At 40.7% G+C, this 20,183-nt stretch overlaps 4 protein-coding genes across 4 annotated transcripts; all 4 read left to right on the top strand.

The window, feature by feature from the left end:
• Positions 1-573: 573 nt before the first annotated feature.
• Positions 574-3,073, top strand: LOC311491450 (protocadherin beta-15-like; the record flags this gene model as incomplete). Its single annotated transcript, XM_084549378.1, has 1 exon — positions 574-3,073. One exon carries the CDS (start codon positions 574-576, stop codon positions 3,001-3,003), a length of 2,430 nt encoding a protein of 809 aa, XP_084405504.1. The 3' UTR covers positions 3,004-3,073.
• A 513-nt stretch (positions 3,074-3,586) lies between these two features.
• Positions 3,587-11,331, top strand: LOC311491378 (uncharacterized protein; the record flags this gene model as incomplete). The annotated part of the gene is made up of 3 exons (XM_084549281.1): positions 3,587-6,754; positions 8,633-8,649; positions 8,880-11,331. Exons 1-3 carry the CDS (start codon positions 4,352-4,354, stop codon positions 11,329-11,331), a joined length of 4,872 nt encoding a protein of 1,623 aa, XP_084405407.1. The 5' UTR covers positions 3,587-4,351.
• Positions 11,332-12,755: 1,424 nt separating this feature from the next.
• LOC311491460 (protocadherin gamma-A11-like) lies at positions 12,756-15,224 on the top strand. The gene has a single exon (XM_084549388.1). The coding sequence runs from the start codon at positions 12,783-12,785 to the stop codon at positions 15,183-15,185; it is 2,403 nt and encodes an 800-aa protein (XP_084405514.1). The 5' UTR covers positions 12,756-12,782; the 3' UTR covers positions 15,186-15,224.
• Positions 15,225-17,235: 2,011 nt separating this feature from the next.
• LOC311491377 (protocadherin beta-15-like) lies at positions 17,236-19,669 on the top strand (the record flags this gene model as incomplete). Its single annotated transcript, XM_084549280.1, has 1 exon — positions 17,236-19,669. Exon 1 carries the CDS (start codon positions 17,240-17,242, stop codon positions 19,667-19,669), a length of 2,430 nt encoding a protein of 809 aa, XP_084405406.1. The 5' UTR covers positions 17,236-17,239.
• Positions 19,670-20,183: the final 514 nt, after the last annotated feature.

Here is a 20,183-nt window from a genome sequence, read left to right as displayed (position 1 = left end):
TTACTTTGCAATTTCAAATTCCTCCTTTTCTTTCTAGCAAATGTGCTGAACCCTTTTTTCTTTGTGTAGTTGCTCTCTTTTTTCGATATTAAGTTTTAAAACACATCGTCTCGGTTCAGTGGCTCCATAAGACTACAATGTTAAACACATTCATTTTTGCATGAATGTTTTTATTTGAATCATTAATGTGGGATACATTTCATAAAATCGTGCTTTGTCGTTACATTAATGTAATCTTACAATTGTAGTATCATTCGCAGTTTTGTAAAAAGCGAACGCTAGTTTTTCAAATTCTTTAGAAATATTTCACTACAGTGTTATATATCAAAAGCTACTCAAGGGGTCAGTGTGCACTAAGAAATGAGAAAACACAATCACTCTCCACCCCTTTATTTCAGCAAACGTACAGCCTGCTTCCAGTATTGTGCTGCACTACATTTTAGCTGCTTGGTAAAATACTGCATGAGGATATTGTAATACCCGAGGAGATTGCAAAAGTGTCGCCAATATTATTATTATTTTTTTTTTTTACAACTTAAATGGTAGTCTCTTTTTTTAATTCTTGTTTCCATAATGGGGAACCGTAGATTTGCGCTACAGTACGGCCTTGCTTTCATTTCTCTTGTCCTTCGCCCCGTCAATGGAGACGTGAGTTACTCGATTCCGGAGGAGATGAAACGTGGATCCGTAATCGGGAATATTGCTAAAGACCTGGGACTTGATTTAGGAAGACTGTCTACTCGCAAGGCCCGTATTGACACCGAGGATAACAGCATTCAGTACTGTGGCGTAAATCTCAATACCGGAGACATGATAGTACAAGAACGGATTGATAGAGAAGAGCTTTGTGCTAAAAAGGCATCGTGTGTTTTAAAACAGGAGCTGGTACTGGAAAACCCTCTGGAACTGCACCGTATCAGTATCCGCGTTCAAGACATTAACGATAATTTACCACAATTTCAAGAAGATTCACTTAAGATGGAAATTCACGAATCCGCTGTGAAAGGCGCCCGTTTTCTCCTGGATGAGGCACATGATGGCGACATCGGAGAGAATGCGGTTCAGGCTTACTCCCTTCAGCAAAACGACCATTTTAAGTTAAATGTAAAAACAAAAGACGGAGGACGAAAATATTGTGAACTAGTTTTATATAAAGAGTTGGATAGAGAAGACAGAGAAGAGATTGTGTTGTTGCTCACCGCATTTGATGGAGGCTCTCCTCAGAGATCAGGCACTGTGGAAATACACGTTACTGTTCTGGACGCTAATGATAATGTACCGGTGTTCAGCCAGACTGTCTATGAAGCCAGTCTACCTGAAAACTCTCCTTTGGATACATTGGTGATCACAGTGAGTGCTACAGATGCAGATATGGGGCTGTATGGTGAAGTCAGTTACGGTTTTAGCCACATTTCGGGTCAGCATAGCAATATGTTTTCTTTGCATTCAAAAACGGGAGAGGTGAGAGTAATTGGAACTATTGATTATGAAAAGGAAGCCTCCTATGAAATGCAGATCAGCGCTAAAGATGGTTTGGGACTAGCCTCATATGCAACTTTAATTGTTGAAGTTACTGATATAAATGACAATGCCCCAATGATACAGCTGAAATCTCTGTCTAACCCCATACCTGAGAACGTCTCACCTGGTACAGAGGTGGGCATCATAAACGTACAGGACAGAGACTCTGAAAATAACCGTCAGGTCCAGTGCTCCATCAAGCAAAATGTCCCTTTTAAGTTGATTCCTTCTATTAAAAACTACTATTCTCTGGTGACCACAGGACAACTGGACCGTGAACTAGTGTCTGATTACAACGTTACAATCACTGCCACTGACGAGGGCTCTCCACCTCTGTCCTCCTCTAAAACTGTTGAGTTATTTGTAGCTGACATCAATGACAACCCACCTGTGTTTGAGGAACAGTCCTACAGCGCATATGTGAGTGAAAATAACAAACCTGGCTCCACTTTATGTTCTGTTAAAGCTCGTGACCCTGACTGGAGACAAAACGGTACAGTGATTTATTCTCTGCTAGCTGGAGAGGTGAACGGTGCCCCGGTGTCCTCCTATCTATCTGTTAACGGAGACACTGGGGTGATCCACGCTGTGAGGTCGTTTGATTATGAACAGTTTAGGAGTTTTAAAGTCCAAGTGATGGCCAGAGACAACGGATCTCCTCCACTCAGCAGCAACGTGACCGTGAGTGTGTTCATATCAGATGTGAATGACAACTCTCCTGAGATACTGTTCCCCACCCGGGAGGGCAACTCCTTCATGACCGAGCTGGTCCCCAAAGCGGCACATGGAGGCTCTCTGGTGTCCAAAGTGATAGCGGTGGATGCAGACTCTGGACAGAACGCATGGCTGTCCTATCATATAGTCAAATCCACTGATCCTGGACTTTTCACTATTGGTCTCCACAATGGAGAGATCAGGACACAGCGGGACATTTCTGAATCTGACAGCATGAAACAGAACCTTATTGTGTCAGTGAAAGATAACGGACAGCCCTCTCTCTCTGCCACCTGTTCCATGTATTTACTTATTTCTGATAACTTGGCTGAGGTGCCAGAACTGAAGGACATTTCTTATGATCAGAAGAATTCCAAATTGACGTCTTATCTGATCATTGCTCTGGTGTCTGTGTCCACCTTCTTTCTGACCTTCATCATCATCATCCTGGGTGTGAGGTTTTGTCGCAGGAGAAAGCCCAGATTGTTGTTCGATGGAGCAGTTGCCATCCCCAGCGCTTATCTCCCTCCTAATTACGCAGATGTTGACGGCACAGGAACTTTACGCAGCGCTTACAATTATGACGCCTACCTGACAACAGGTTCAAGAACCAGTGACTTTAAGTTTGTGACATCTTACAATGACAACACACTGCCTGCTGACCAGACTCTGAGGAAAAGTCCAACAGACTTTCTTGAAGCTTTTGGAGATTGTGACAGTTCTCCTGAGGTAGGAACAGCTGTGACATATTGTTTCACCTATGTGTAATCTAATCAGCCAGGCAGTTAAACCAAACAATAAGTATTTTGCCTTTATTGTGTTTTAAGTCTTTACAAAAACATAATCTGCTGTTGCACAATATACACAAACTTAACGTTAAATACTTTTAACTGGACTGAGTTAAATTGAAGTGCATCAATGTGATGATGCCCTAAGGCTTTCTTAAGAAATATTCTGTCATAGACTTTGGACAACTTAGATTTTCTCCAGTTGAGATTGTTGAACTTTTTAATAGCTTTGCCCACAACTGGTTCATCAGTTATCATTCCATCATTTTCTCTTCTTGCATGTTTTGAGGAGAGCTGCAGCTTGTCTTGTGTGTTGCTGTCCTTGGTGCTGAACCTCTACGTCGCTTCTATCATGGATTTTTAAGGGGCTACCTACATCTGTCTTTTCCTTTTCACCTTCAAACATTTCATATTACTGTTTCACTTTCTAAGCCGTTTCCTGATATTTGCTGTCCTATTGTGTTAATTGTTTATCCATTTCGACAAAATAAAATGACAAATAGGGAAAATTTAACTTATTTTTGACCACTGAATAACATGTTGTTTTAAAGTGAGCCATTTATGAATTACTTATTCTCTTCTGAACGTCACTATTCCTTAAAGAACGCATTGGCAGTACTACAATATAAAAGTAACACTGATGCTTTGCTCATATTTTCTGTTGGCATTCATTACATATAATTCTATTTGAACATGCGGTTTTATTGGTTTTGGAGAAGCATGACGAGGATAATGTTTCACGACAAAATTGTGGAAATACTGTAATTTACTGAGAGTGACGGACAGACAAAAGAGAGCGATGAACAGGAGTTTCTTGGCAGTGCTGCATTGCCTCATCGCAATACTCAATGGCATTATTTGCGGTCATGGACTGTTTAACATTGATGAGGTGTTTAGTTTTAATATAGCATGGTTTGAGAGGATTATTTAAGATGAGAGAAAATGTTATGAAAATAACTGTAGAACACAGACTAGTGAAATGCGCAATTGTTTTGAAAACGGATATCATCGGATCACATGACAGTTTGAAATGTCTTAATAAAATGATTTAGAAAAATACGGCCAAACAAGACGATGCATTGAGACAACTTGGATCACTTCTGGAAAACTGCCATATATCATTTGAACTCACGATGTCACTATAGACCAGCTGAGGAAACGAATATTCACTCCGCTTTGCACACCACCCATTACTGGGATCGACCGCTCTGTAGTCTTTAGTTTTCAGCGTCGGTGACAAATGGTTCAAAGGCAAATATATTGAACGAATCGCGCGTTTTGTCCCTGAAATTTACGTGTTTCTGTTTGTGTAGTACTATACGAATAAGATGAATAAACGGCGCGTTTTCCGGAGCTATGGCTTTGTCTTTTTCTTTGTAATCGTGAGCTGCGCCGACGGAGACCTGAGCTATTCTGTACAAGAGGAGCTGAAGCACGGATCTGTTGTTGGAAATGTTGCCAAGGACCTCGGACTGAACGTGAACCGACTGTCTGCTCGTAAAGCTCGCGTTGACATGGAAGGGAACGAAAGACAATTTTGCGGAATTAACCAGAGAAACGGAGATTTATTCGTTGCGGAAAGAATAGACCGAGAAGAGCACTGTGGAGAAAGGCCTACGTGTGTGCTCAGATTCGACTTGCTGTTAGAGAATCCGCTGGAGTTACACCGGTTGTCCCTGCAGGTGCAGGACATAAACGACAATGCACCAGTCTTCCCGAAAGATGTTATAAAGCTGGAAATTACAGAATCAACTGGCAAGGGAGCGAGGTACCGCATTAATGCAGCACAAGATGCGGACATAGGGCAGAATTCCGTTCAAAGGTACATCTTGCAACAAAACAGCCACTTTGTGTTCAGGAGTCAGAAAACAAATGCTGGCAGTAAATACGGTGAGTTAGTTTTGGATAAGGAGTTAGACCGAGAGGAGCAGCAGGAAATGAAATTATTGCTGACAGCTGTGGATGGAGGTTCTCCTCAGAAATCCGGGACTGTAGTCATACAGGTCATTGTTCTCGATGCTAATGATAACGCTCCAGTGTTTACTGAGACTGTATATACAGCCAGTATACCAGAAAACTCACCTTTGAAAACCCCTGTTATCACTGTAAGAGCTACTGATGCAGACGAAGGTGTAAACGGAGAAGTGACATACGAATTTAGCAGACTCTCTGATAAATCACAAAAGCTTTTCTCACTCGACGAGAAAACTGGAGAAATCCTAGTATCAGGGGTCATAGATTATGAAGAAGGATCTAAATATGAAGTGGTTGTAGAAGCCAAAGATGGTTATGGTCTCTCTTCAGAGGCAAAAGTGATTATTGACATCACTGATATAAATGACAATGCTCCAGTGATCTATCTGAAATCTCTGTCTAACCCCATACCTGAGAACGTGCCACCTGGTACAGAGGTGGGCATCATTAGCGTACAAGACAGAGACTCTGAGAATAACCGACAGGTGCACTGCTCTATCCAGCAAAATGTCCCTTTTAAGTTGGTGCCTTCTATTAAAAACTATTATTCTCTGGTGACCACAGGACAACTGGACCGTGAACTAGTGTCTGATTACAACATTACAATCACTGCCACTGACGAGGGCTCTCCACCTCTGTCCTCCTCTAAAACTGTTGAGTTATCTGTAGCTGACATCAACGACAACCCACCTGTATTTGAGGAACAGTCCTACAGCGCATATGTGAGTGAAAATAACAAACCTGGCTCCACTTTATGTTCCGTTACTGCTCGAGACCCCGACTGGAGACAAAACGGTACAGCCATTTATTCTCTATTAGCCGATGAGGTGAACGGTGCCCCGGTGTCCTCTTATCTATCTGTTAACGGAGACACTGGGGTGATCCACGCTGTGAGGTCGTTTGATTATGAACAGTTCAGGAGTTTTAAAGTCCATTTGATGGCCAGAGACAACGGTTCTCCTCCACTCAGCAGCAACGTGACCGTGAGTGTGTTCATATCAGATGTGAATGACAACTCTCCTCAGATACTGTATCCCGCCCAGGAGGGCAACCCCTTCATGACCGAGCTGGTCCCCAAAGCTGCACACGGAGGTTCTCTGGTGTCCAAAGTGATAGCAGTGGACGCAGACTCCGGACAGAATGCATGGCTGTCCTATCATATAGTCAAATCCACTGATCCTGGACTTTTCACCATTGGCCTCCACAGTGGAGAGATCAGGACACAGCGGGACATTTCTGAATCCGACAGCATGAAACAGAACCTTATTGTGGCAGTGAAAGATAACGGACAGCCCTCTCTCTCTGCCACCTGTTCCATGTATTTACTTATTTCTGATAACTTGGCTGAGGTGCCAGAGCTGAAGGACATTTCTTATGATGAGAAGAATTCCAAACTGACCTCTTATCTGATCATTGCTCTGGTGTCTGTGTCCACCTTCTTTCTGACCTTCATCATCATCATCCTGGGTGTGAGGTTTTGTCGCAGGAGAAAGCCCAGACTGTTGTTTGATGGAGCAGTTGCCATCCCCAGCGCTTATCTCCCTCCTAATTACGCAGATGTTGACAGCACAGGAACTTTACGCAGCGCTTACAATTATGACGCCTACCTGACAACAGGTTCAAGAACAAGTGACTTTAAGTTTGTGACATCTTATAATGACAACACACTGCCTGCTGACCAGACTCTGAGGAAAAGTCCATCAGACTTTGCTGATGCGTTTGGAAATTGTGACAGTTCTCCTGAGGTAGGAACGTCTGTGACATATTGTTTTACCTCTTTAAAATACAAACATCCATGTAGTGGAACCATAGAATAATTTAGTTGGCTTTATTGTATTTTAGGCCTTACAAAGGACGAGTTTCAGGTTCTCATTATACGCTGTCTTTAAATTAAGTACTTCAAGCTTGATTTCAAGGTACAGATAAGATAAGATGAGATATTTTCCTCCACGTTTTGAGGAGAGTAGCAGCTTTTTCCTGTATATCACTGATCTCATTACTTTGCTGATTTTTTTGGTAGCTGTAATGGGTCTACTGACGTAGGAATTGGTGACACATCTTTTTACTGTTCTTACGTTTTTACTCAATGCTTTACAATGAGGTTTGACAACGGAACAAGGATAAGTTAATGTATGAAGTTCCGCTTTAAAAGTTCAGACAAGGATTGACACATAGTTATTTTTAATACACTCTGCGAGATTTTAATGTGTCAGGAGTTCATGTGGCTTCCTCTCATATTGCTGTCTCTACTATAGAGGCTGTTGAAGTGTTTGTCAGTGACCTCATCATTATTGCCTCCTGCTGGGGCTTGTGCATGTAGCTGTCCTTGGTGCTGATTCTCATTTCTCTTACAATGGCAGCTTGCTTCGATTTACTTTTTGTTGAGACTAGTTTAGCTTGTCTTGCTTTGACATATGTTCTCCTTTTTGTATTTCGAACTGTGCCTCTTATTGCCATAGGTCTTTCCTATTAGGCAAAAATCAGGAGTTTAAATAAACAGTGAACATTAATTGCATTCATTGAACAACCTCATGTTTTCTGTGCATCTCATGAATGATCAACTTTATTAACTTTTATTAATGCTCCATTTCTTAGACACCCTACAGGTTGTTGTATAATGCATGTTTATTATAAATTCCACAAAATGACTATTTAAAAAAAATATATTTTATCATAAGCCCTAGCACTTTCCAATTGCATTTTTTAAACTGCAGCTTTGATGAAATACATGCTTTAGTGCTGTTATGATTTCATGGCGGTACGTACCGATTTCAGTTTTTGCTATAAGCAATATTGTGAATTGTCTATTTGATCTTATGTTTAAAATGTTGTCTGCACGTCTAATTTTGCATTAAGCTGTTTTAGAGAATGTATTTTACATTAGACTGCATAATTTTTGCTCGGTTCTTGGTGCTGAACTGCGTTTGATACCATGATGTTTTTACGAGATTATTTTTAGTGCTATATTTGTTTCTGGTTGCTGAGTTTCACTCTACTGAATCTGCTTGAGATTTTGCTTTTCCAAATACTTGGAATGAATATGTTGTCACTTTTATGTATAACTGAATAGTCTCTGAAGTGATACTGGAAAGGAGTTGATTTGTCTTTATCAATACTCATAAAACAATACAAATAAGAAAATGATGTTTAATTTTTCCTCAGTTTGGCTTCATATATCTGTGGTAGTCGTCATAATCAATGCTGTGCCTGAAATCAGTGTGGTATCTTGATTGTTTCAGTGCAATCTTGTAGTTCATTTGTTGGTATGGAACATAATATTCAGTGCTGTGTGTATGATTGTAGTTGCCATAGAAAACTCATAGAAGTGCAAGACTATACATTTTATATATCCGTTCAGCTGTCAGTGCTGCATATAAAGGTAACAAAGCATTACAGAAGTTTTAAATTAACGTGTTCCTCTTTTACTCTTATACATTTATGCTAGGTAAAAAAAAAAAAAAAAAAACAAACAAACAAAAAAACACACACCTCGTCTTCCGAATCACAGTTACAACAGTCTGAGCCCCCTCTTTTTCTTGGCTTTTAACATCACAGGAGAGACAATGCCGTCTTTGTATCACAATAAGGGGATTATATCGTAGTGAAGCAGTTTTTGTTACTGTTGTTCTGTTTAGAACGGTTTTCTGCATCAGTCTGTTTTGAAACATACTAATAATAGTTCTCGTTGTTATACCAAAAGAAATACTCATGGTGTCAGTGTGCACCAAGAAACGAGAAAGCACGGTCATTCCCCACCCTTCTTTGTAAACGAATTCTGAGCTTGGTTGTGCTATCGTACTGCTATTTGTAAAACGTTTCGTGGTATGACCTTAATGTGTAGACGAGCGATCACTGCTTAGAGTTATTCTAAACACTGAGGAGTAGTAGTGGCGTTCATCTATTAACAATGGGTTGCGGCACATTTGTCCTGCAATGCGGTCTTGCTTTTATTTTTCTGGTCCTCCATCCCGTCAATGGAGACGTTAGCTACTCTATCCCGGAGGAGATGAAACGTGGATCTGTAATCGGAAATATCGCTAAAGATCTGGGACTTGATGTAGGAAGACTGTCTTCTCGCAAGGCCCGTATAGACGCGGAGGATAACAACGTCCAGTACTGCGGGGTTAACCTCAATACCGGAGATTTGATTGTACAAGAACGGATTGATAGAGAAGGTCTTTGTGGTAAAAAGGCATCGTGCGTTCTAAAGCAGGAGCTGGTACTGGAAAACCCACTGGAGCTATACCGTATTAGTATCCGTGTTCAAGACATCAACGACAATTCACCACAGTTTAAAGAGGAGTCACTTAAATTTGAGATTCAGGAATCGGCTGACAAAGGTGAACGTTTTCCGCTGGATGAAGCACACGATGGGGACATCGGAGAAAATTCCGTTCAGAACTACTTAATTCAACAGAATGATAATTTTAAATTAAATGTAAATTCGAAAGGCAGTGGGCGAAAATACAGTGAATTAGTTTTAGAGAAAGAGCTGGACAGAGAAGACAAAAAAGAGATAGTGTTGTTACTTACCGCATTTGATGGAGGCTCTCCTCAGAGATCAGGCACTGTAGTCATACACGTCACTGTACTGGATGCTAATGATAATGTACCAGTATTTAGCCAGACTGTCTATAAAGCCAGTTTACCTGAAAACTCTCCTGTGGACAGAGTCATTCTCACAGTGAGTGCTAATGATGCAGATGAGGGAGTGAATGGTGAAATTACTTATGGATTTGATCATGTTTCAGATGAAAACAACATTTTCTCTCTCAACCCCAAAACAGGAGAAGTCAAAGTTGCTGCAGCTATTGATTATGAAAAGGAAGCCTCATATGAAATGCAGATCAGTGCTAAAGATGGTTTGGGACTGGCCTCATATGCAACTTTAATTATTGAAATTACTGATGTAAATGACAATGCCCCAGTTATACAACTGAAATCTCTGTCTAACCCCATACCTGAGAACATGTCTCCTGGTACAGAGGTGGGCATCATTAACGTACAAGACAGAGACTCTGAGAATAACCGACAGGTCCGCTGCTCCATCCAGCAAAATGTCCCTTTTAAGTTGGTTCCTTCTATTAAAAACTATTATTCTCTGGTGACCACAGGACAACTGGACCGTGAACTAGTGTCTGATTACAACATTACAATCACTGCCACTGACGAGGGCTCTCCACCTCTGTCCTCCTCTAAAACTGTTGAGTTGTTTGTAGCTGACATCAACGACAACCCACCTGTTTTTGAGGAACAGTCCTACAGCGCATATGTGGGTGAAAATAACAAACCTGGCTCCACTTTATGTTCCGTTACTGCTCGAGACACTGACTGGAGACAAAACGGTACAGTCATTTATTCTCTGTTAGCTGGTGAGGTGAACGGTGCCCCGGTGTCCTCTTATCTATCTGTTAACGGAGACACTGGGGTGATCCATGCTGTGAGGTCATTTGATTATGAACAGTTCAGGAGTTTTAAAGTCCACGTGATGGCCAGAGACAATGGTTCTCCTCCACTCAGCAGCAACGTGACCGTGAGTGTGTTCATATCAGATGTGAATGACAATTCTCCTCAGATACTGTATCCCGCCCGGGAGGGCAACTCCTTCATGACCGAGCTGGTCCCCAAAGCTGCACATGGAGGCTCTCTGGTGTCCAAAGTGATAGCGGTGGACGCAGACTCTGGACAGAACGCTTGGCTTTCCTATCATATAGTCAAATCCACTGATCCTGGACTTTTCACTATTGGTCTGCACAGTGGAGAGATCAGGACACAGCGGGACATTTCTGAGTCTGACAGCATGAAACAGAACCTTATTGTGTCAGTGAAAGATAACGGACAGCCCTCTCTCTCTGTCACCTGTTCCATGTATTTACTTATTTCTGATAACTTGGCTGAGGTGCCAGAACTGAAGGACATTTCTTATGATGAGAAGAATTCCAAACTGACCTCTTATCTGATCATTGCTCTGGTGTCTGTGTCCACCTTCTTTCTGACCTTCATCATCATCATCCTGGGAGTGAGGTTTTGTCGCAGGAGAAAGCCCAGACTGTTGTTTGATGGAGCAGTTGCCATCCCTAGCGCTTATCTCCCTCCTAATTATGCAGATGTGGATGGTACAGGAACTTTACGCAGCGCTTACAATTATGACGCCTACCTGACAACAGGTTCAAGAACCAGTGACTTTAAGTTTGTGACTTCTTACAATGACAACACGCTGCCTGCTGACCAGACTCTGAGGAAAAGTCCATCAGACTTTGCTGAAGCGTTTGGAGATTGTGACAGTTCTCCTGAGGTAGGAACAGCTGTGACTTATTGTTTCACCGACTTGTAATCTAATCATCCAGGCAGAGAAACCATGGAATAATTTGTCTGCCTTCATTATGTTTTAAGTCTTATAAGGACACAAGCTGCAGTTTGTCAGTGTACACAAACTGTTAATTAAATATTTCTAAGTTGGTTACAAGGTTGTTATTTTCAAATGGCCACATTTAGTGTGATGGTTTTGTATGAGTTTTATTGAAGATATGTTCTGACATACATTGTAGAAATTATAGGCTTTTTCTCCAGTAGAGGAAGTCGAAAATTTTCTACATATTCTCAAATTGTTCATCATCATTATATCAATTGCTCTTCCTCCATGCCTTGAGGAGAGCTGCATCTTATCTGGATGTGTCGTGACCGCGCTGCCTTTGCTGATGTTTTTTCTTTTTTTTTTCTTTTTTTTTTTACGTGTTTCGTACCTGAAATGATGTTTGACAGCATCACAACTAGAAGTTGGTCTATTCACTTCTTTACCCGTTGCCATTAGTGTTGATACGCATTTAGAATTATTTTTCACTACACTAACTGGGATTTGTAATGCATCTAGAGTTCCTGTAATTGACTCTTGTATTGCTTTCTCTCCAGTAGAAGCTACTGAAGATTTTTTTTTCTTTTTTCCTAAACTGGTTTGTTAGTAATCTCATGATTATTGCGTCTTTCTGGGTCTGTTGTATATAACTGTCCTCGGTGCTGAACCTTGATACCATGACGCTTTGTCAGGAATATTTTTTTCTTCTAATTTATTTTTTTCGTGGGTGAGTTTTACTCTTTTGGATTTGATTTTCATTATTTTGTCTAAACAGTTGATGTGAATATGTTGTTTGTGTGATATGACTGATTCACTTTTGAACTGATACAGTGAAGGAGGAGATTTCTCCTGATCAATATTCACGAACTGATTCGAACAAGTAAACTGAGTTTTCTTGTTTGTTCTTCCTGAGTATGACTTAGTGTTCAGTGATAGTCCTGATGATAAATGTTGCCCCTCAAATCAATGTGGCATTTTGAGTGTTTCAGTGCAGTTGTAATTATTTATCTTTTTGCTTGAGACATAATATTCAGTGCAGTGGTATATGACTCTAGTTACCATAGACAACTCATAGAAGTGCAAGATTAAGTTTTGAAATTGTTTTTGTTATTGCCGTTTCGATTGGCAAGGTTTTTTTGAATGGGTTTATTTAAAAAACAAACAAAAAAAAAAAAAAAAAGAAAATTAGAAAAACAATAATAGTTTCCCGTTGTTATTTCTGAGGAAATACTCATGGTGTCAGTGTGCACCAAGAAACGAGAAGGCACACTCATTCCCCACCCTTCTTTGTCGACGAATTTAGAGCTTTCGCTGTGCTATTGTACTGCGGTTTGAAAATCGTTCAGTGATATGACCTGAATGTAAAGACTAGAGATCACTGTTTGGAGTTATTTTACATACTTAGAAGCAGTGGTGGTGTTTATTTATTAACAATGGGTTGCGGCACATTTGCGCTGCACTGCGGTTTTGCTTTTATTTTTCTGGTCCTCCACCCCGTCAATGGAGACGTTAGCTACTCTATCCCTGAGGAGATGAAACGTGGATCTGTAATCGGAAATATCGCTAAAGATTTGGGATTTGATGTAGGCAGACTGTCTGCTCGCAAGGCCCGTATCGACGTGGAGACTAACAACGTCCAATATTGCGGGATTAATCTCAGTACCGGAGATTTGATTGTACAAGAACGGATTGATAGAGAAGGTCTTTGTGGTAAAAAGGCTTCATGTCTTTTAAAACAGGAGCTGGTACTGGAAAACCCACTGGAACTGCACCGTATTAGTATCCGTGTTCAAGATATCAACGACAATTCACCACAGTTTAAAGAGGAATCGCTTAAATTTGAGATTCAGGAATCAGCCGACAAGGGTTCGCGTTTTATTCTTGATGAAGCACACGATGGCGATATCGGAGAGAATACAGTTCAAGACTACTTACTTCAGCAGAATGAATTTTTCAAATTAAATGTCAATTCAAAAGGCAGTGGTCGAAAATATAGTGAATTAGTTTTAGAAAAAGAGTTGGACAGAGAAGACAAAAAAGAGATAGTGTTGTTACTTACGGCATTTGATGGAGGCTCTCCTCAGAGATCAGGCACTGTAGTCATACACGTCACTGTACTGGATGCTAATGATAATGTACCAGTATTTAGCCAGACTGTCTATGAAGCCAGTTTACCTGAAAACTCTCCTGTGGACACTGTCGTTCTCACAGTGAGTGCTACTGATGCAGATGAGGGAGTGAATGGTGAAATTACTTATGGGTTTGATCATGTTTCAGATGAAAATCAAGTTTTTACTCTGCACCCCCAAACAGGAGAAGTCAAAGTTGCTGCAGCTATTGATTATGAAAAGGAAGCCTCCTATGAAATGGAAATCAGTGCTAAAGATGGTTTGGGACTGGCCTCATATGCAACTTTAATTATTGAAATTACTGATATAAATGACAATGCCCCAATGATACAGCTGAAATCTCTGTCTAACCCCATACCTGAGAATGTGTCTCCTGGTACAGAGGTGGGCATCATTAACGTACAGGATGCAGACTCTGATACCAACCGACAGGTCCACTGCTCCATCCAGCAAAACGTCCCTTTTAAGTTGGTTCCTTCTATTAAAAACTATTATTCTCTGGTGACCACAGGACAACTGGACCGTGAACTAGTGTCTGATTACAACATTACAATCACTGCCACTGACGAGGGCTCTCCACCTCTGTCCTCCTCTAAAACTGTTGAGTTATCTGTAGCTGACATCAATGACAACCCACCTGTGTTTGAGGAACAGTCCTACAGCGCACATGTGAGTGAAAATAACAAACCTGGCTCCACTTTATGTTCCGTTACTGCTCAAGACCCCGACTGGAGACAAAACGGTACAGTCATTTATTCTCTGTTAGCTGGTGAGGTGAACAGTGCTCCCGTGTCCTCCTATCTATCTGTAAACGGAGACACAGGGGTGATCCACACTGTGAGGTCGTTTGATTATGAACAGTTTAGGAGTTTTAAAGTCCACGTGATGGCCAGAGACAATGGTTCACCTCCACTCAGCAGCAACGTGACCGTGAGTGTATTCATATCAGATGTGAATGACAACTCTCCTCAGATATTGTACCCTGCCCCAGAGGGCAACTCCTTCATGACCGAGCTGGTCCCCAAAGCTGCACATGGAGGTTCTCTGGTGTCCAAAGTGATAGCGGTGGATGCAGACTCTGGACAGAATGCATGGCTGTCCTATCATATAGTCAAATCCACTGATCCAGGACTTTTCACTATTGGTCTGCACAGTGGAGAGATCAGGACACAGCGGGACATTTCTGAGTCTGACAGCATGAAACAGAACCTTATTGTGTCAGTGAAAGATAACGGACAGCCCTCTCTCTCTGTCACCTGTTCCATGTATTTACTTATTTCTGATAACTTGGCTGAGGTGCCAGAACTGAAGGACATTTCTTATGATGAGAAGAATTCCAAACTGACCTCTTATCTGATCATTGCTCTGGTGTCTGTGTCCACCTTCTTTCTGACCTTCATCATCATCATCCTGGGATTGAGGTTTTGTCGCAGGAGAAAGCCCAGACTGTTGTTTGATGGAGCAGTTGCCATCCCTAGCGCTTATCTCCCTCCTAATTATGCAGATGTGGATGGTACAGGAACTTTACGCAGCGCTTACAATTATGACGCCTACCTGACAACAGGTTCAAGAACCAGTGACTTTAAGTTTGTGACTTCTTACAATGACAACACGCTGCCTGCTGACCAGACTCTGAGGAAAAGTCCAACAGACTTTGCTGAAGTATTTCGAGATTGTGACAGTTCTCCTGAGGTAGGAACACTTTGACTTGTTAGTTGACCTTTTTACAATTTAATCATCCGATTGCAGAAGTTCAGATTTGACAACATAGAAAGTAAAAATGATTCTCTACATGTTACTTAAAGTATTTTTACTAAGTCAAAATTTTTGTTTATTTTTGATGCATCAAGAGTTTATGTAGCATTTTCTCAATCTAATAGAGAGTGTTCCAGTGTTTTTCTTTCTTTTTGTTTTCTAAATTTATTTGTCAGTAACCTCATCATTAGTGAATCCTGGGTCTTTCAAATAGACCTCTTTTTTGTGGTAAACCTTGTTTCTATTATTCTGGACTTTTCTTTTTTTACCTTGCAAACCGTTTATATTACAGTTAAGCTTCTTTTGTTTTGACATTTATTTTCCTCCTTGTATTTCACAGTGTAACCTTTTAATTACCATTAGTCTCTCCTATTAGGCAAAAATCATCAGTGGAAATAAATCCATATCAGTAGAATGAGTAAAAATGGTTTGCATTCAGAAAGTAAGCCTGTATTTTCAGTGCATCAAAGGACTACATCTCTTCATTTACTCGTATTAATGCTACATTTCTAGACAATTTGTTGTGTAACACATTTTAATTACAAATATATTTTGCTATGGCAGTGTTGTAATTTGTCTATCTGATCTCATGTTAAAAGTGTTGTCTGCCCACCTGGTTTTGCTTAGAGCTATATTAGAGAATTGCTTTTACGTTAGACTGTGTAATATTTGCTCTGGCCTTGGTGCTGAACTGCGCTTGATACCATAATACTTTTTCACGTATATATTTTTCCTCTTTTATATAGTTTTGGCTTTTGCTGACATTTACCCGACAGAGTTTGCTTGAGATTTGATTTGTTTAAGAAGACGTTGTTGCTTTTATATTATATGATAGGATCGCATCTCAACTGTTACTGTGAAGGAGTTAATTTCTCTTTATCAATATTCAGAAAATGGTGCCGTCAAGAAAAGTGCGTTTGGTTGTTTGTTCTGGCTGAGTATGGCTTCATGTATCTGTGATAGTCCTCATGAACAGTGTTGTCTCTTAATTCTGTCGGGTGTCTTGATTGTTTCAGTGCAACTTTGTAGTTTCTTTGTTTGCTCGGAACATTATATTCGGTGTCTTCAGTGCTGTTGCTGAACAATCCTAATTGAAAAGCTGTGTATCACTACACTGTATTAACACAGTAGAAAACTGTTGGTGGTATAACTGAAATCACCCAACACCTCAATTTATATTTTGTAATGATCAAATTATAGTTTTGTGAGTTTAGTTAAAAAGGCTTAAATATTTTTTTGCTTGCCATTTTTTATTTTTGAACAGATAAGGAAATAATGGCTGTTGCATGTAAGAAGGTATTTAGCAACATTTCCACCACTCTCACTTGATCCCATCTTTAACCAGTAAAGTGGAAATAGGAAGAAACCCAGTCAGTATTACAAAATGATCAGTGTCATCAGTGATGGGAAATTATAATTTGGGAAATTATCAGTTCAGCGTTCGATGTTGCATGCAAATTTAGGATAATGTTGCAGAAATTGGAAGTCAAAGTACACCCCTTTTAGTTTTTTTTTTTCTTATTTTTCATGTCAAGTGTAAAAACACTTATTTTCTGAATCACAGTTTTAATAATTTGATGCTGAACCCTCTCTATTTTATTGCTTTTTAACGTCAAGGGAGAAACAAGGCCATCTTTAAACAATATAAGGGGATCTTAAGGTAGTGAAGCTGTTTTTTATATTTATTTTTTTCTGTTTTGTTTTGTTTTTTGTTTTGCCGTTGCAAATATCAAGATTTTCTGAATGGGTCAGATGCTAAACACACCAATAGTAGTAGTTTCCCCTTGTTATTCCTGTGGAAATACTCATGGTGTCAGTGTGCACCAAGAAATGAGAAGGCACACTCATTCCCCACCCTTCTTTGTCGACGAATTCAGAGCTTGGTTGTGCTATCGTACTGCGGTTTGTAAGACGTTCCGTGATATGACCTTAATGTGAAGACTGGACATTACTGTTTGGAGTTATTTTACATACTTGGAAGCAGTGACGGTGTTCATTTATTAACAATGGGTTGCCGTACATATGGGCTGCACTGCGGATTTGCTTTTATTTTTCTGGTCCTCCACCACGTCAATGGAGACGTTAGCTACTCTATCCCGGAGGAGATGAAACGTGGATCTGTAATCGGAAATATCGCTAAAGATGTGGGACTTGATGTAGGCAGACTGTCTGCTCGCAAGGCCCGTATCGACGCGGAGGATAACAACGTCCAGTACTGCGGCGTTAACCTCAATACCGGAGATTTGATTGTACAAGAACGGGTTGATAGAGAAGGTCTTTGTGGTAAAAAGGCATCGTGCGTTCTAAAACAGGAGCTGGTACTGGAAAACCCACTGGAGCTACACCGTATTAATATCCGTGTTCAAGATATCAACGACAATTCACCACAGTTTAAACAGGAATCGCTTAAATTTGAAATAGGAGAATCAGCACACAAAGGTGAACGTTTTCTTCTTGGAGAAGCGCACGACGGAGACATCGGCGAAAATTCTGTTCAGGGCTACTCACTTCAACAAAACGACCATTTTAAATTAAACGTAAATATAAAGGCAGGCACTCGGAAATATTGCGAATTAGTCTTGGAGAAAGAATTGGACAGAGAAGACAAAAACGAGATAGTGTTGTTACTTACCGCATTCGATGGAGGTTCTCCTCAGAGATCAGGCACTGTAGTCATACACGTCACTGTACTGGATGCTAATGATAATGTACCAGTATTTAGCCAGACTGTCTATGAAGCCAGTTTACCTGAAAACTCTCCTGTGGAAACATTGGTGATGATAGTGAGTGCAGCTGATGCAGATGATGGTTTAAACAGCGAGATTACATATGAATTTGATCATGTTTCAGATGAAAATAGCGAAGTGTTTTCGTTACATCCCAAAACAGGAGAGGTCAGAGTAGCTGGAGCTATTGATTACGAGAGAATGTCATCATATGAAATGCAGATTAGTGCCAAAGATGGTCTGGGATTAGTTTCGTATGCAACACTAATTATCGAAGTTACTGATATAAACGACAATGCCCCTGTTATACAACTGAAATCTCTGTCTAACCCCATACCTGAGAATGTGTCACCTGGTACAGAGGTGGGCATCATTAATGTACAGGACAGAGATTCTGAGAATAACAGACAGGTCCGCTGCTCCATCCAGCAAAACGTCCCTTTTAAGTTGGTTCCTTCTATTAAAAACTATTATTCTCTGGTGACCACAGGACAACTGGACCGTGAACTAGTGTCTGATTACAACATTACAATCACTGCCATTGACGAGGGCTCTCCACCTCTGTCCTCCTCTAAAACTGTTGAATTATCTGTAGCTGACATCAACGACAACCCACCTGTGTTTGAGGAACAGTCCTACAGCGCATATGTGAGTGAAAATAACAAACCTGGCTCCACTTTATGTTCTGTTACTGCTCGAGACCCCGACTGGAGACAAAACGGTACAGTCATTTATTCTCTGTTAGCTGGTGAGGTGAACGGTGCCCCGGTGTCCTCCTATCTATCTGTTAATGGAGACACAGGGGTGATCCATGCTGCGAGGTCGTTCGATTATGAACAGTTCAGGAGTTTTAAAGTCCAAGTGATAGCCAGAGACAATGGTTCTCCTCCACTCAGCAGCAACGTGAACGTGAGTGTGTTCATATCAGATGTGAATGACAACTCTCCTCAGATATTGTACCCCGCCCCGGAGGGCAACTCCTTCATGACCGAGCTGGTCCCCAAAGCTGCACATGGAGGCTCTCTGGTGTCCAAAGTGATAGCGGTGGATGCAGATTCTGGACAGAACGCCTGGCTGTCCTATCATATAGTCAAATCCACTGATCCTGGACTTTTCACTATTGGTCTCCACAGTGGAGAGATCAGGACACAGCGGGACATTTCTGAATCTGACAACATGAAACAGAACCTTATTGTGTCAGTGAAAGATAACGGACAGCCCTCTCTCTCTGTCACCTGTTCCATGTATTTACTTATTTCTGATAACTTGGCTGAGGTGCCAGAACTGAAGGACATTTCATACGATGAGAAGAATTCCAAATTGACATCTCATCTGATCATTGCTCTGGTGTCTGTGTCCACCTTTTTCCTGACCTTCATCATCATCATCCTGGGTGTGAGGTTTTGTCGTAGGAGAAAGCCCAGACTGTTGTTTGATGGAGCAGTTGCCATCCCTAGCGCTTATCTCCCTCCTAATTATACAGATGTTGATGGCACAGGAACTTTACGCAGCGCTTACAATTATGACGCCTACCTGACAACAGGTTCAAGAACCAGTGACTTTAAGTTTGTGACATCTTACAATGACAACACGCTGCCTGCTGACCAGACTCTGAGGAAAAGTCCATCAGACTTTGCTGAAGTGTTTGGAGACTGTGACAGTTCTCCTGAGGTAGGAACAGCTGTGACATATTGTTTCACCTATTTGTAATTTAATCATCCAGGCAGTGAAACCATAAAATATTTAGTTTGCCTTTATTATGTTTTATTCTCTTAATAGCCTAAGATTCAGTCTTCTGTATACACAAACTGTTAGTTAAATATTTCTAACTTGCTTACAAGGTTCATTTATATTCTAATGGCCACATTTAATGTGATGATGCGGTATGAGTTTTTCTGAAGATATATTCTACCTTAGATCGTAACAAATATTTGCTTTTCGTACAGTAGAGGATGCTGAATATTTTCTACTTATCTCAGAAATTATTTATCATCATGCCATCACTTGCTCTTCCTCCATGCCTTGAGGAGAGCTGCAGCTTTTCTGTATGTATCTCTGACCTCTCTGCCTTTGTTGATGATTTTGTTTATATGTTTGGCACTTGTAGTGTTGTTTGACAGCATCACAAGAGGGGTGACCCTATTCAGTTCTTTAAAAGTTGCCAGTAGCATTGATACTTATTTATAATTGTTTTTCAATACTCACTGGGATTTGTAATGCATCT

The sequence above is a fragment of the Chelon labrosus genome (assembly GCF_963514085.1).
Source record: "Chelon labrosus genome assembly, chromosome: 8".
Taxonomy (NCBI): Eukaryota; Metazoa; Chordata; class Actinopteri; order Mugiliformes; family Mugilidae; genus Chelon; species Chelon labrosus.
The sequence above is the reverse complement of the archived record's forward strand: the minus strand, read 5'-3'. Positions and strand labels throughout refer to the sequence as shown.